Source organism: Lissotriton helveticus, chromosome 5_1 (assembly GCF_964261635.1).
Source record: "Lissotriton helveticus chromosome 5_1, aLisHel1.1, whole genome shotgun sequence".
Classification (NCBI taxonomy): Eukaryota; Metazoa; Chordata; class Amphibia; order Caudata; family Salamandridae; genus Lissotriton; species Lissotriton helveticus.
Window position 1 is genome coordinate 2,106,616,289 of NC_136065.1, and position 14,740 is coordinate 2,106,631,028.

The 14,740-nt window shown below is 47.0% G+C and overlaps 1 protein-coding gene across 4 annotated transcripts in view; it reads left to right on the forward strand.

The window, feature by feature from the left end:
• LOC144756375 (histo-blood group ABO system transferase-like) overlaps positions 1 to 14,740 on the forward strand; it is a 649,857-nt gene that overhangs the window by 457,045 nt on the left and 178,072 nt on the right. For all 4 annotated transcript variants that reach the window (XM_078646147.1, XM_078646148.1, XM_078646149.1 and 1 more), the window contains one exon: positions 8,636 to 8,695. In XM_078646147.1, the coding sequence (XP_078502273.1) occupies positions 8,636 to 8,695 (60 nt within the window). The remainder of the gene's footprint in view (positions 1 to 8,635; positions 8,696 to 14,740) is intronic.

A 14,740-nucleotide genomic window follows, 5' to 3' on the forward strand; every position in this document is an offset into this window, starting at 1 on the left:
GAATATGAATAACAATGGGAAATCTCGACCTAGGTATGCCCGTATGTCATGCTAATGAGCTCCACTTTAAACTGTATCTCATGTATTGTTATGAGCTGGTATATCCGATAGATGTTTATCTAAATGCCTTAAAAATATGTTTGAAATAAATGAGACCTAGAACAACACATGTAACATATAAATAAAGATTTGCGCTAAACGTATTATTTTTGAACTTATCAGTTGGTTTGCCTTGATACTTCTTATTGTCTTGTAATGCAAAAACAGTTGAAGTTTGCGAACTTTCAGTAGCTAAAGCTTTGGTAGACTGAACTGAACGTTCAATAGCCTTGGCAATGTCAATAGTCTCATGTAACGTCGGGCTTCTACAAGCTAGTACTCTTTTTCTAACTTTTTTTTAATGACAATGAAAGAAACATTTGTCTCTGATATCAACTAGGGGTGGGCGGAATTTGCGTAGTTGCGCTACACAAAGCTCAACGAAACGGTAGAAAATCTCTGCGACCACGGAAAAGTTCCGCGAACACACAGAATTGCTTGTTCCGCCCATTCGCTGTGCTTTTTTCCTGTTCGCAAATGCTGTTTGCGTGCTTGGGGAGAAATATCTTGCAAACACGCATTTTGAAAGCGCGGAGAAGCAAAAAATTCTGCAAAGCCATGGATTGTGGAATTTTTGGCTATTCCGCGTTTTCTGCAGAACGCGGAATTACCCAAATTCCGCAAGCGGAACGGAATGTACCACCCAGGCCTAATATAAACATCAACTATGTTTTTAAATTCACATGAGGCAGTTTGAATTTGTAAAGCTGTATGTATTCGTCTTTATTTTCCTGTTCAGATTGTTTACACATGAAGAAACCATGGGGCAGATTTATGATAACTGGCGCATCCCCAAGGATGCGCCAGTTATTTTGCGCCGCTGCTCCGCCACCCATGGTGCGCCGCATTTACAATACGATTCAGAAAAGGGGGTGGTGATGAACAGAGTGTCTGAATTAAGCAGACCACTCTTACCCAGTCCAAAGATCAGGGCTTGATCCATCACAGTTATCAGGATTCAAGCAAGCCGGGCCGAAGACGGCTGTAATGCCAGAAACCGGTCCCCGGAAGCTTGTTTCCTTTCCAGTAAAGAATTGGCTTGGTAGTTTGGTCTGCCCTGTTCCCATGATGCACTGGGCCAGGGTCAGACTAATTTGCATACAGCCAGGTTCTGAACTGGGATGGTGCAGTGAGCTAAAAAACGGTGATGGATCAAGCCCTGATCTTTTGACTGGGTAGGAGTGTTCTGCTTAATTCAGATACTCTGTCCATCACCACCCCCTTTTGAATCGTTTTGGCCACCACAAGTGTGGAAGGGTATGCTCAGATGTGAGTCCCTTGCTCACTGCACCATCAGGATTCAAGCAAGCCGGGCCGAAGACGGCTGTAATGCCAGAAACCGGTCCCCGGAAGCTTGTTTCCTTTCCAGTAAAGAATTGGCTTGGTAGTTTGGTCTGCCCTGTTCCCATGATGCACTGGGCCAGGGTCAGACTAATTTGCATGTAGCCAGGTTCTGAACTGGGATGGTGCAGTGAGCTAAAAAACGGTGATGGATCAAGCCTTGATCTTTTGACTGGGTAGGAGTGTTCTGCTTAATTCAGATACTCTGTCCATCACCACCCCCTTTTGAAGCATTTACAATACGGCGCACCATGGGGCAAAAACGACACAGATGCGTGACGCATCTGTGCCGTAAAGGTGGCGCATTGCTGGAGTTGCGTCGCAAGCGCGGCGCAGCTCCAGCAAGGCTCGGGGGTGCCGTATCTGACCAATGCTGCGTCAAGACCTACGCCTGCTTCAAGCAGGCACAGGGTTTTGACGCAGCATTGGCCTGAAAGTGACTGAGTGAAATCTTATAGATTTCACTCAGCCACTTTTGCGAGGCGCACCTGCCCCGGAACGCCCACCCTGCGCCGGAACGCCCACAAGTGGCGCAGGGCTTTACAACGTGACGCATCTGCCTAGATGCGTCACGTTGTAAATGGGTCGTAGGGATGCGCCACGTTTATGCCGCAGTTGCGTGACGCAAACGTGGCGCATTACCAACATAAATCTGCCCCCTTGTCTCTGTACCACCATGTTGGATTCCTCAGTAAACAGTTTTCCCCATCGTTTTTCTGCGTCTGCTTACTCATTCAATGGAATAAATTGGGCTTGTAAATTTTCATATTCCGGTAGATTGTCAAAGATTTCTTGGCTGGCATTACCAAGTACACAAAAACCTCACTGCTTTTTTCCTTTCAGGGTCATATTTTTTCGATCTATTGCCACTGGATAATTTCCAAAGGTTCTATGCCAATTCTTCCATCTCATAGGCAGAGGGCTTCCCTGGATTATTTACTAAGAGGGCTGGCTGACTGATAGTGTTATTTTGAGCCATGCTGTACCACTGGGAGTGCTCTTTATACTGGTAGCTGTGCATACTTTTTGCTGCTAACCTGCTCAGAGGTTTGTAAATATCTTGAGGACTTTCACGCGTGTGCTTTATTTATTTTTTTATTCGCTGCTCTTTATATTTTTTTTAACAATGTATAGTTTAATAATAAAAACACTCACCGCTGCAGTTGATAAGCGATTTATATATATGTTTGGTTATTTACATAAGCACTATGGGGCAGATTTATGAGGCCCTTGCGCCTCTTTGCGCCGCAATTGCGTCACTTAATTTGACGCAACGGCGGCGCAAACAATGCGCCCTATTTACAACGTGACGCATCTAGGAGATGCGTCACGTTAGGAAGCCCTGCGCCATAAGGAGGCGTTCCTGCGCAGGGGGGGCGTTCCTGCGCGGGAACGCCTCCTAAAAGTGGCTGAGTGAAATCTATGAGATTTCACTCAGTCACTTTCTACGTCAATTCCTTACGCCTGCTTGAAGCAGACGTAAGGGTGACGCACCATGCATTGTAGGGGTGGCCCCTGTGCATTGCAGGAGTCATGTCGCACTTGCGACATGACTCCAGCAATGCGCCGCCCGTACGCCGAAAGATGCGTCACGCATCTTCCCTGCCTTGCACCATGGTGCGCCACATTGTAAATGCGGCGCACCATGGGTGGCGGAGCTGTGGCGCACTGTGGCGCACATTAACTGGCGCATCCTTGGGGATGCGCCAGTTAACATAAATCTGCCCCAATCTACACAGTTGTGTGCTTAAGCGATTCCTGCGATCATTGTGCAAATTAACGTTGAGAAAAAAACTGTACTTCAGCTCCCGGCGCCGCATCCACCTGATTATTGGTTGTAAAGCAGGCCTTGAATAAAAGTGTTGGAGTGAATTATCAAGTGTGTGTGTGTGACTGTAACATGTACATGTGTATAAACAATATTATGGATCAGTGTGTGTACAGGTGGATGTATGTGATGTAATATTAACTAATCCTAGGGCTACATACAACAGAAAATCAGTTGAAAAGTATCTGAGATTTGTGTATATCGTTTCTGATTGGATATCAGAGCAAACAGACTATTCATTGTCATATTACAAATGAATCCTGAAAACTTTACACTAATTATATTTCACATAGCTGCAATTGGCTGTTCCAGAACAGCAAAACATAAACAAATACTGGTGTGTTTTTTCTATGGAAAATGCAGCCCTGTGTGTGTGGTCCTGCCATTTATATGTGGGTTTGGTGTAATTTTCAGTACATACTCACTGGTTAGAGGCGGCAGACCCTGAAGCAGAGGTCAGACCCGGGACCAGGGTTCAATTCCCGACACGGCAGGGTCTTGAGCCCAAATATCCACGGACTCGATAATTCTCGTTTCGGTGCCTACTCGAGACACAGGTTCACACTCTGCAGCTCCGAGATGCCTACGGGTAATCGAGCGCTATATAAGAACGCTTAATAATAATAATAATCCATGCTCTGCTCTACACCATTACGGGTATCTCACAGGGAAAAACCAGGACGGGTTCCCAAGGCAAGCACCGAGATGCCTACAGGTAATCGAGCGCTATATAAGAACGCTTAATAATAATAATAATAATAATAATAATCCATGCTCTACACCGCAGCCGGCAAAACCAATGGTATTCAGTACTTGTATGGCCTATTTGAATGCCTTGTCAGGGGTGGTAAGTGCCATATATAAGTTACCCTTTCAATGTTTATGGGGGAATGCACTGATAAATGAGGGTGTAAGTTTCTAATTCCTTCTCTAGGGGCATTCAAAAGAACCAATTGTCATTTTTGTGCATTTCGTACTCGGTAATTAAGACTTGTGTGCCTCACTGGTTCAAGCAGAGTGCACCTGGGTGTGCCTCACACAGTCTTGCACCCATGTGTGCCACTCAATGCCTACTGGGCAGTGATCAGGGGCAGGGCAGGGGTAAGGGGGAAATAAAAAGATTTCACTTACCTCCTCGCCCTTCCGCTCCAGCCAGAACAGGAAGCACCCAGGCTCCCCTGACACAAAGCTGCAATGTATTGTTGTGATTGGTCTGAGCGCTGTGGTTCAGCGCTCAGATGGGGAATCGGGGCCTGGGCATGTTCTCCATCCAGGCTGTAATGCAGCCTGGGTAGAGAACATGCAAAGTGCGTGTGAATGTTTGGCTGGCCCAAGACGGACAGCCAAACATCCATGCGCATTTACAGGGTGCCCACCACTCCTCCCCCTGCTCCTCTGTCAGCAGGGCAGTCCCGTCCCGCCAGCAAAGCTGCCGCAGCAGTAAAAATATAATTATAATAACATTGAGTTATTATCATTTTATTTTTCCTTTATTTACTCTGGTGAAAAGCAGTGGGGCTACGCTCCTCCGCCTTAGCAGAGTAGCCGTCACTGCTCCTGGGTACACCACTGTGCACCCACTGCCTTCCCTGCCATGCCCTGGCCTCTCCTGGGCTCTGTGCGCCTCAAGTCTAAATGTTTTTCTCGTCTCCTTTTAACAAATGCAGAAAATACATTTTAAATGCTATTTTGTGCACAGGGGAGTCATTGTAAAGTTGACATCAGCACAGTGTTTACCTGCATGAACGCAACATTTAAAAAACTGGGTGGGGAAGCAAACATACATTTTCACACTGAGCCCCACCAGTGCTAAAGCCGGCCCTGGCCATGCCAGTGCATGTTAGTACATTTAAAGAAACCATGGCTGCGGCATTAAAATTCAAGGGATAAGGGTCACTGGGTGGGTCAGTGATGGTGCTGGGGGCTTCCGTGCAATGGCTCCTTATGCCATGGCAACTGCTCAGCCCAGCCTGCAGCTTACAATGAAGGAAGGATTTGCTAGGGTGTGCTACCAACATATTGACTTTTAAAATGTCAACATGCAACAATATTACCACCAAAACAACAATTTACACAATGTTGTCAAGGTAAGTGTATGCGGACTTAGAATAGTAAATCTGTATTTCCCTGTGTTTGCTCACCTTGGCGCTATTGTGCTGTCGATATTTTGTGTTCGATATTGTTGAGGTTCGATATTTTTGTGGCTGATATTGTGACATACAACCTCTGCTAGTCTGTTGCCCAGACAGAATGCTAAAGAGTATGAAATATGAACTGCAGCACTGATTCCACATGTTACTCCCCATTCCAATGAGTCTATACAGGATTAGGGATACAACTGCAGTAACAGCACTACCCACAATTACTGGTGCCTTAGGTATTGATAATACCTGGTCGGTAACAGCTGGATGTCTTGTGCTGGAAACCTAAGCCCTCAGTTTCGCCATGTTATAAGTTATACGTTTTGAGAAAACCTTGTCCTTCTTTCAATTTAAACAAATAGATTAAGCCTAAATCTAGTTTTCAGAATTATCTGTGTCTTTGCCTGCTTTTGATAAACTACTTTCCAGTGGCTGTTTCAGGTCCCCCCAGAGGCTTAAGTTAGGTCCTGCAAGATCTTACAAAGAACTTGCTCACACGTTTGCCCCATATCTTCTCAACTCCTTGCTGAGTAGAGGCGTTGTCCGTGGCCCTTTAAGGCTGTTGTCACCCCTCCCTTCCACCCCCACCACCTCCACCAATACGCAATGTCCTTGGATACACGTGACCCTGTTTTTCTTCCATTTCTCTGGTTGAATGACACTATATTGAGGTTGACCTGCAATAGTATCGCATCCACACATTCCCTACAATTGCTTTGTCAAAGTTAGTATATAACTGCTATCCCTACCTCCACATCTACTTATCCAGCCTCATCTTTTCATGCACTGGCCATGTCAATGTGGTCATGCGATATAACCCATGCAAGATGAGGGGGATACCACATGCCGTCTTCCATGTATTGCACTCTACCCGCAAGCGGCTGGCTTTCGTTCATAATTGGAGCAGAGATGTAGAGGGTAGCAGTGTAGGGGCTTTTATTCTTCTCGATCTAGCATTCAACACCACTGAATGACCAACACTTTTGACATGACTAAAGGGGAAGAGGTATTGAGGCAACTGCCCTTACCTGAAATCCATAGATTTTCATAAATGAAACAAAACAATTCATGTCCTGTGTATGAGTCAAAAAGTTGACCCTTTCCGTAGAAATCTGAAAAGCTTGAAGCTTGCAAAGGTTAAAAAAAAAGTCAGCTCCAGTGGCCATTTGGGGCAGTGGGAGACGGTGCCCGCTACCATGAGAGCAATAGGAGAACTGCCACTGTTTCTTGGCAGTCACCCATGACAGTCCCCTCCGGCCAACCAATGTCCATATGAGCTACCCACGTCTCGTTTACATGCTTCGCCCACCCACCTGTACCCTCATCACTGGCTTCAACGCTTGCCTTACCGTTGTCGGTGAGGCAATTTCACAGCCACAATATGCCCCGTCATTAATAGGGGTATTGGGGGCAAGGGGGTAATCTGCACTTACGAAATAGCCCAATGCTGAGACTCTGCTGTTGGGGAAATTTCACATCAGCCAAGGTGGAAAACTGCCTCGTTGTGCGCAGTGGAGTTTTTATGCCCAACTTTGTGGCCTACGGCTTTACCATTGCCTGCCTTTTAACTGTTACCCTGGATCCATTAACGTCTCTCTATAAAGCACCCAGATTTCCCCAGGGTGTGGTCCCCTTCATACAAATTGCTACGCAAATATGTGTATCCCAGGCTCACATTGGTAAAATAGTTTCAACATTTTTTTGGCCTGATTTAAAGTATGGGGGACGGTTACTCAGTCACAAACATGTCGGATATTCAATTTGTCTTATTACAAATGCCTTAGGAAATAATGCACCTATAATAGGATGCAATATGTATCAGGTTTGTGATGGGTCACCGGTCCACCAAACTCCGAATCAAGTCTATGGCCTCCTGGCTTGAGCCAAGGAGCATAAGCAAATATTAAAGGAACAATTCTTAATAGTGGTGGTGGAGGTGTGGTGTGAAGAGGGTCCCACTATCATTATTAACGTCACCCTCGGAGCCCCTCCACTGCCTCCATAAAATCCCAGTCAAGTTTCCCAGAAATCTGCCTTTGACGAAGGGCACTCTACGCTAAAAAAAAAAACAGTACCTCTCAGAGCGGTTCAGCGACACAAGCCTGACTTGAGGCGCTGGTCCCCACTGCCTTCTTGCGGATCAGTCGCGCCCCGCGTCGGGAGCAACACTCAGGCGGAATATCACGCTCATGCACAGCCTCTGGCGAGTTCTTCTGACAAGATCTGGTTCTTAGTCTATTTCCCAAGCCTGTTAAAACCTCCACTGTTATAATAGGTTTATATTTATATAATAATCAGTGTTCGAAAAAGAGCCAGCAGGACAGGAGTGCTTCTGACCAGAACATTAAAAAATATTGAAAAGATGAACAACCATAAGCAGTCAAATGTTCAGTGGTGCTCTTCAAACACGAACACCAAGTTTTCAGCGGGAATGCCGGGCGGTGCTTGTGCTTACGGACATACAAAGAAATTGAGTTTCTGAACTGAGCTTCACCATTGAGAGACATTGCAGCCAACCCAAAACAGGGGTTTGGCTCCACCTCCCACCCACATTGTGGAACTAAAAAGATGGCCATGTCACCATCTGTCTGAAAATTTTAGCAAATGTAAACACAGACTGAAGTAGATGTCTTGTAAAAGTCAACGCTCTAAATATCTCCCTACTAAAATTCCCTCCTGCATCTAATCCCCATTATCAAGCACCAGCTCCAGAATATGCCATAAATTAACCAAAGCCTAACATCTGTAACCAGTACATTTCCTGGATTTAAGTACATTTCAAAATATGTGTTGCATTCTTTTTTTGTAAGTTAGACTTTGGTGCTGTCTGTCTACGTTTTGGAGTCTGAAGTTTATGTAGTCTGTGTTGTTCAACATGGAACCATAGAATGTACTTTAACGCTTGCTGTTCCGGAATTCTCATATCAGCTTTCAAAGCTGTGAGAGCACTGTGTCAGGAAGGTAAACCGCCCAGGAAGTGTTTCCAGGTCATGAGTTCAATTCAAGCCTTTTATCCTTCTGAGTTCACCACATTGAGTAAATTGGGTAGGATCAACCATAGCACTTAGAAATGGCAGAACCTATTATAAATGGTTTGTGTTTGCCTTTGCATACAAAGAGGCACATTAAAAATGGGTAGTGTGTATGTAAATAGACAGGCATGAAATGAGTGAGCTCTGAAAGTCTAACCACAGTATATGACATGGTATTATCTTGTCTTTTTCAGGTACTCGTCCAACTATACTGAAGAGAATCTGAGGAACATCTGCGTTTGCCCGGAGTACAAGTAAGAAAATGACCATTTGTGTGACTGTCACTATAGGAAGGTGAAGAAATGGAGAGCACACACTTTCAGTACAAGAGACCTGTCTCCCTAGAGGACCTAACTTGCCATGTTGGCCTAGGGTACCAGACACTGGCAGCACGTCATAACTAAGCTGCCATTTTAGGTCTTGCCTTAAGACAGCTATAGCTGTCAGCTGCCAGTAGACCTATTGTATCCAATATAGACCCAGAGTGAACTCTGGGTCCACCCAATGCTCATGAGTTGATGGCTTTCTTGTCTGTCTCAATTCCCTGCTCCTAATTCAATGGCTTCCTCCATACTCTTGTGGTACTTCTGACCAAAGAACCTTTCAGTCTCACCATGGTTTGATTGGAAGAGTGGTATCCTTCCACTGCTGACATCAGAACCTTGCATTGCAGAAGACAAAGGGTTATTTTCTCTTCCCCCCGCTAATTGCTCCTCCTACCCTTTTCTACCCCATTCTATTTATATTGGCCCTCAAGAGCATCCACTGTAGCACCCTCTCACGCTCTATGCCTCACCCATTGCTGGATTGATAGGCGGCCATATTTTGTATTTTGGTAATGTTTATTTATGTATAAAAAGTCTTTCATCTTTTAAATGTGCTTGATTAATTGTTCAAGTCAAGCACACTCCTTTTGCTTTTTTTAAATATTTCTTTATTGGTCATTTTCATCAACCAGAGGTCAAGCTTTGCGAGTGTTACATTCACAATCACAAGTAATGTTGAGAACAAAGTATAGAATGCTGTCAAAACACAATCAGACTCTGAAAGTTCGACAAGCTGATGGCCTGTGCTCTGTGGTCCCATCAAGGGAGGAGGGGGAACAAGTTTGGGCTAAGACTCTATAGTCCTTTTAAGCGGTTCAGGTTTTAATGGAAGGGGCGTGCCGGGCAGGAACGGTCGCAGCTTAGAATTGGCTTATCAAAAGAGTAGTACCATTGATAAAGAGAGCCAAATATGTTCAGAAATGGGAGTTTGGTCCATCATCTGGTAGATGAGTTGCTCGTGAGATGCTGCTATGGACTTGTCTTGTAGCCACTCCACATGGGTAGGAGGTAGTTTTTGTTTACAGTGTTTGAGAATAGTGACTGCGGCCACAGCCAGTCCCGTAGCTACCCACCATTTCATGGTCAGACCAGGCACTTTCAGGGTGTCGTGTAGAAAGATCAGTTCAACCGACAGTTGTAAGTTGAGATTGTTGCACGAGTTTGTGTCAGTAACCTGACACCAATATGATTGGAGGGGTTCGCAGGTCCCAACCAGATGTATGAAGTCCCGCTTGGGTAGCTTCCAACAGGCAGGTGCTATGGTGAGGTGGGCCTCCTGCAGCGTCTGAGGCCCCCAGTGCCAGTCATGTAGCAATTTGAAGTAACTGAGCTTCAGCCGTGCCTCACGGAGACCCCTATCATGAGTGTCCACAAGTTCCAACCAGTCTGAGTCAGAGTATTCCCTTCCAAGCTTTTCTTGCAACTTGTCCTCTAATAGGGTCCAGAGAGGGCGAGAAAGGATCTCTTCCAGCAAAGCATATTTAAATCCAGAAATGACTCCTGTAAAGGTGCCCCATTGGCGCAAGTAGTGGTGTAAGGCCGAGTCAGGAAGGGGAGAGTCCAATGACAGTTCTGAACTAGGGAGACACTGACATAATTGGGAGTACTTCCATTCCTGTTGTGCCTCCAGTTGGAACCCGCAAATGATTTCACTCCATCCAGTTGCCACTGGGAGGCCTTCGGTCACTCTAGATCTGTTGCTCCAGATGGAGGTAGCTGCGTGGAGGAAGGGGTGCACCTTTAGCTGACTATGCGCAGCGACCCTTGTATTCACGGCTTCTCTGAGGAAAGGGTGATCTTCCCCTCTGTCGTGGAGGGAGTATTGTAAATGAGGTCATAAGGTACAAGTTGTTCAATGAGATGCCTTTAAATCTGTACCCGATCGGGCTCTTCCAGATCCTTGGAAAAGAAATACGCCTGGTGCCCAAGATCCAGAGCTCTATAGTAGAGCATAATGTCTGGCAAGCAGAAGCCTCCAGAACCAGTGTCTGCCTGCAATTTGTTAAGTTTGAGCTGTTGACCATCCCAAATATAGACCTTACGGACCTTGTTGAGTTTGTGCAGCAGACGGTGTGGAAAACTCATCGGAATCATTCCAAATTTATAACTGGAGTGAGGCGCCATCTCCATCTTCATGGTCTGGATTCGACCCCACAAGGAGAGTCGCAAAAGTGACCACTTCTGAAAATCAAGGGCAGTTTTAGCCAACAGCATGTCCATGTCTGTATGAGCAGTCTGTGAAACGTTGGTACTGATATGAATGCCCAGGTATTTAATAGTTGTAGTAGACTAGGTGCAGGGCAGACTACCTTCCGTTGCCGAAGACGTTGTCTGGTTAAGAAGACGAGCCTTGCTTTTGTCTCACTTTATTTTGTAGCCAGAAGAGTGACCGAAAGGCCGTTATCATGGGCAGAATATATGAAATGGAGGAATCCAGGTGGGTGAGTGCACTCCTTTTGTATTGCCCATGAGGTGAACAAGCAATCATGCACACGGAAAAAGAAAATCCTTCCGGTGAAAACACGAGAAAGATTTTATTTAAAAAAAAAATAATGTTGGGTTTTGAGGAATGAGCTTCCTTTGAGTCTCAAGATTACGTTTTTTGAGTCATGTCATGTCAAAGGTTCTTATATAGTGCCTTATCACCGCAAGGTCTCAAGGCGCTTGCTTTGGGAAGCCGTCCTGGCTTTTCCCTGTGAGATAACCCCTACTGGGCATCCCCAAGGTGAAAGCCAGGCATCCCGCCGCCGGGGGGGGGTCGTAGTGGAGATTAAACAAGCTATTGCCCAGAGTTGCAGAGTGTGAACCCGTGATTCGAGTAGGCACCGAAGCGAGAAATATCGAGTCCGTGGACATTTGGGCTCAAGACCCTGCCGTGTCAGGAATTGAACCCTGGTCCCGGGTCTGACCTCTGCTTCAGGGTCTGCCTCCTCTAACAGGTGAGCCACACTTCTCCTTTCAGTGTAATGAGCACCGTGCACAGGGTGCTGACGTCACACTGATTGAAAGTGAAACCAATCAGCACGATTAGGCGCTGAGCGGTATCACTTTGATCAATGCTCGAGCCCCGAACCAAGCAGGAGAGGTATCGCTGGAAAGGGGACAATGTCCTGTTGCACAGAGGTACCTCTCCCAAGAGGATCTCTACTTGGAGATCACCGCGGGAAGGCAATCCCCAAGCAGGGGTCCACCCTTTAGGCCCCAGGGATACTTAAGAGGGAGGGGTGACCCCCAGGGCAAGGACAAGTCCCTCATTTTCAAACAATGAGGAATGTTTTACTCCCCAGCTCATGGGGGGCTGCTTGAGGAGGTTACCCCCAATTTCCCCCCCTGGGGCAGCAGGGAGCTAGACCACCAGCGATTTATATTAAAAAAGAAGGTGGGGTTGTCTTCTCTGGCATTAAGACAGATCTCAAAAAAGGTATCAATCTTTCTGCACCCACCCCAGTTCAGATTGGGGGCACTTCTACCCAATCGGCCCACCTAGACACTCAGGAAAATATTTTTTTTAAGCGCTCAGGCATAAGTCGGTGCCCCTACCCAATAACGTAAGGAAGCTTGAGGGCCCTCCCTGCAAATACATAGAGGGGGCCCCCGACTTCTGGTTCCAGTCAAGAGCTCTCAGAGGCCCATCGCTCTCAGGGGCCCCCTGCCCATTCACAGTGCCGCACGGGGGCCTCCTGGAGCTCTGCTCCCCCTTCAGGGTTAATGTTAAACCACTGACCCCACCCCATAATGGCACCAGCAGTCTTACTTTTCCATCCACACAAGAGGGATATTGTGTTTTCCTGGTGATGAAAAAGGGTTCAGGCAGATCAGGTCGTTTTGCCCCTTTTCTAGGTTTGCCCGGCGTTAGCCGCTTCTCACCCAACTCTTTATTTACCAAATAAAGAGGCAGGCGCTGGAGACTGGAAGGCAGTAAACAGGAGTTTATTTCCGACGGAACGGAACACGTCAAATCAGACAACAGGGTATCTTCTCGAGGTGCTCTAACAAGTTTCTCTACGGCTCCGTCTTTTATACACAGGTTTATGATGTACAAACATTCCTTATTGCAATAAAGACACTTTGAAGTACAAAAAAGGGCATGTTTGGGACCCCAGCTCCAGGCCCATTCCCATACTGACCGCTCTGATGTTGTTTTCCCCTCCCAAATGTGACATGTGATTGTAATCTGCAGCCGGACATTCCAACAGGGCACGAGGGCAGGAGTGGGTGGTCAGATCTAAGGTTGGGCAGGCGATAAGATCATGTTTCGCTATGCGGGGCCGGAGGGGTACATCCACGAGACCTAGTTTTATGATGTGGGACTGGGTCGAGAGGCCAGGTGTGGGGGGGGGTGCATCAGAAGAGAGGAAGGGTGTTCCTGGGAGGGATGCCGGGGTGTCGGTCAGATCTATGGGTGTGAAGGCCTTGATTAATCACCGTTCCTCTGATGTGAGGCGAGGTCCTACTGTAGGAAGCAATAAACTGCATCTGTTGGGCTAGGTGATGGCCCGGGATCAGGCCGGGCAACCGGGCAGGGAGGAAGAGGTTACCAAAAGGGCCCGTTCTAGGAGTAGGATGAAAGAGCAAGGGGGCAGGGGTCCAGAGTGGTGACAAGGTCGTGTTTAGCGGTGCGTTTATGGCCCGAACAGGAGAGACCGGGGGCTGTCGGGGCGCGGGGTGCTTGCGGGGCTGGAGAGAGAGAGAGAGAGCGAGGGAGAGAGAGAGAGATGATGGCTATCGGCAATGGGCAGAGAGGTCATGACACAAAGATGGCTACTATCTATGTTCGTGATGGAGCCTAAAAGGGAACAAGATGGCGGGGCCACTGTTTCGTGACTTTCTTTACCTTCAACAGTGGCGAGGGTGAACACAAATGAACGCCGCTTATGTACATATACATTTTGTCATTTTCCACAGTCGCCGCTTTTTACATAAGATAGATCATTTCCGTGTTTATCATACATATAGTCGTGTGTAGTCAATGAAATAGCGTTTGTCAATATTGGTAGACTTACATATAACCGTGTGTAGTTGATGCGACATACGAGGTGGAATACATATAAATTTACATTTGTCGTACTTAAAAGTGACCGATGAAACATTTTACAGGCAAAAGTGGTTGAGGGAGGAATTTAGTCCAATACAAGCAATTAGTCAAGGGGTGTAGAAAGTTCCGAAAAAGGGGGGTCTTCGCCTCAGTGTCCTTTTAGTAGCGAGTCATCACTGGTAGGTTCTGGTAGTTCGTTTTCTTCCGTTGGCGCTGTTGAGCACCGGCGGTGGAGCTATAGGTCCAGCTCGGGTCCTTCTTTACACGTCGCAGGGTGTGATCTGTCCTTTGCCGTTAGGCCACAGTCCTGTTTCCTAGCTACTCTCTCTTAAGGGTGCCTTATGCTGGGCACCTGCATTTCTTTCTCGGAGTCAGAATCCACGTGGAAAGGATAGAAGGGGTTTTGTCGGATAATCGAGGGAGGAGAGGGCGGAGTGGGACCGGATCTTTGAGACGGACCAAGGGAGCAAAAGGGTGATGCGCAGGCAGGTCCATCAATCGGGCTCAAAGGGCGGGGACTTCTGGCACGCGTGGGTCAACAAGCAGAGGGCTTCAAGGCAGCTCTCCATTCCTTCGTTTTCTGCGTTTGAGAGTGGTGCATCGTCCCGCGTCCCGTTGCTCTGCGGCTCCATCTTAGGTCGAGGTCACACGCGCCTCACGATCTGTGGCCAGGTTATGCGTCACGTCCAGCCCCTCTCCTCCGGTGACTGTGTATCCTTGAATGGGTACAAAACAGGTTTTAGCGAACTGCCAAGAGAAGGCATTTATACATTTCAATTCCGTCCCAGATCTAGGTAGCTGGGGGTACGTTTCATCGGTCACGGTCAGAAGTTATCACTGTGTAGTATGTATACAGGCATGTCTACTGAGTTTGAACTAAGTCTATTTGGCGTTCATTCATGTCGCATGTGGCTTTCTGACCCTAGCCCTGGCAGTCT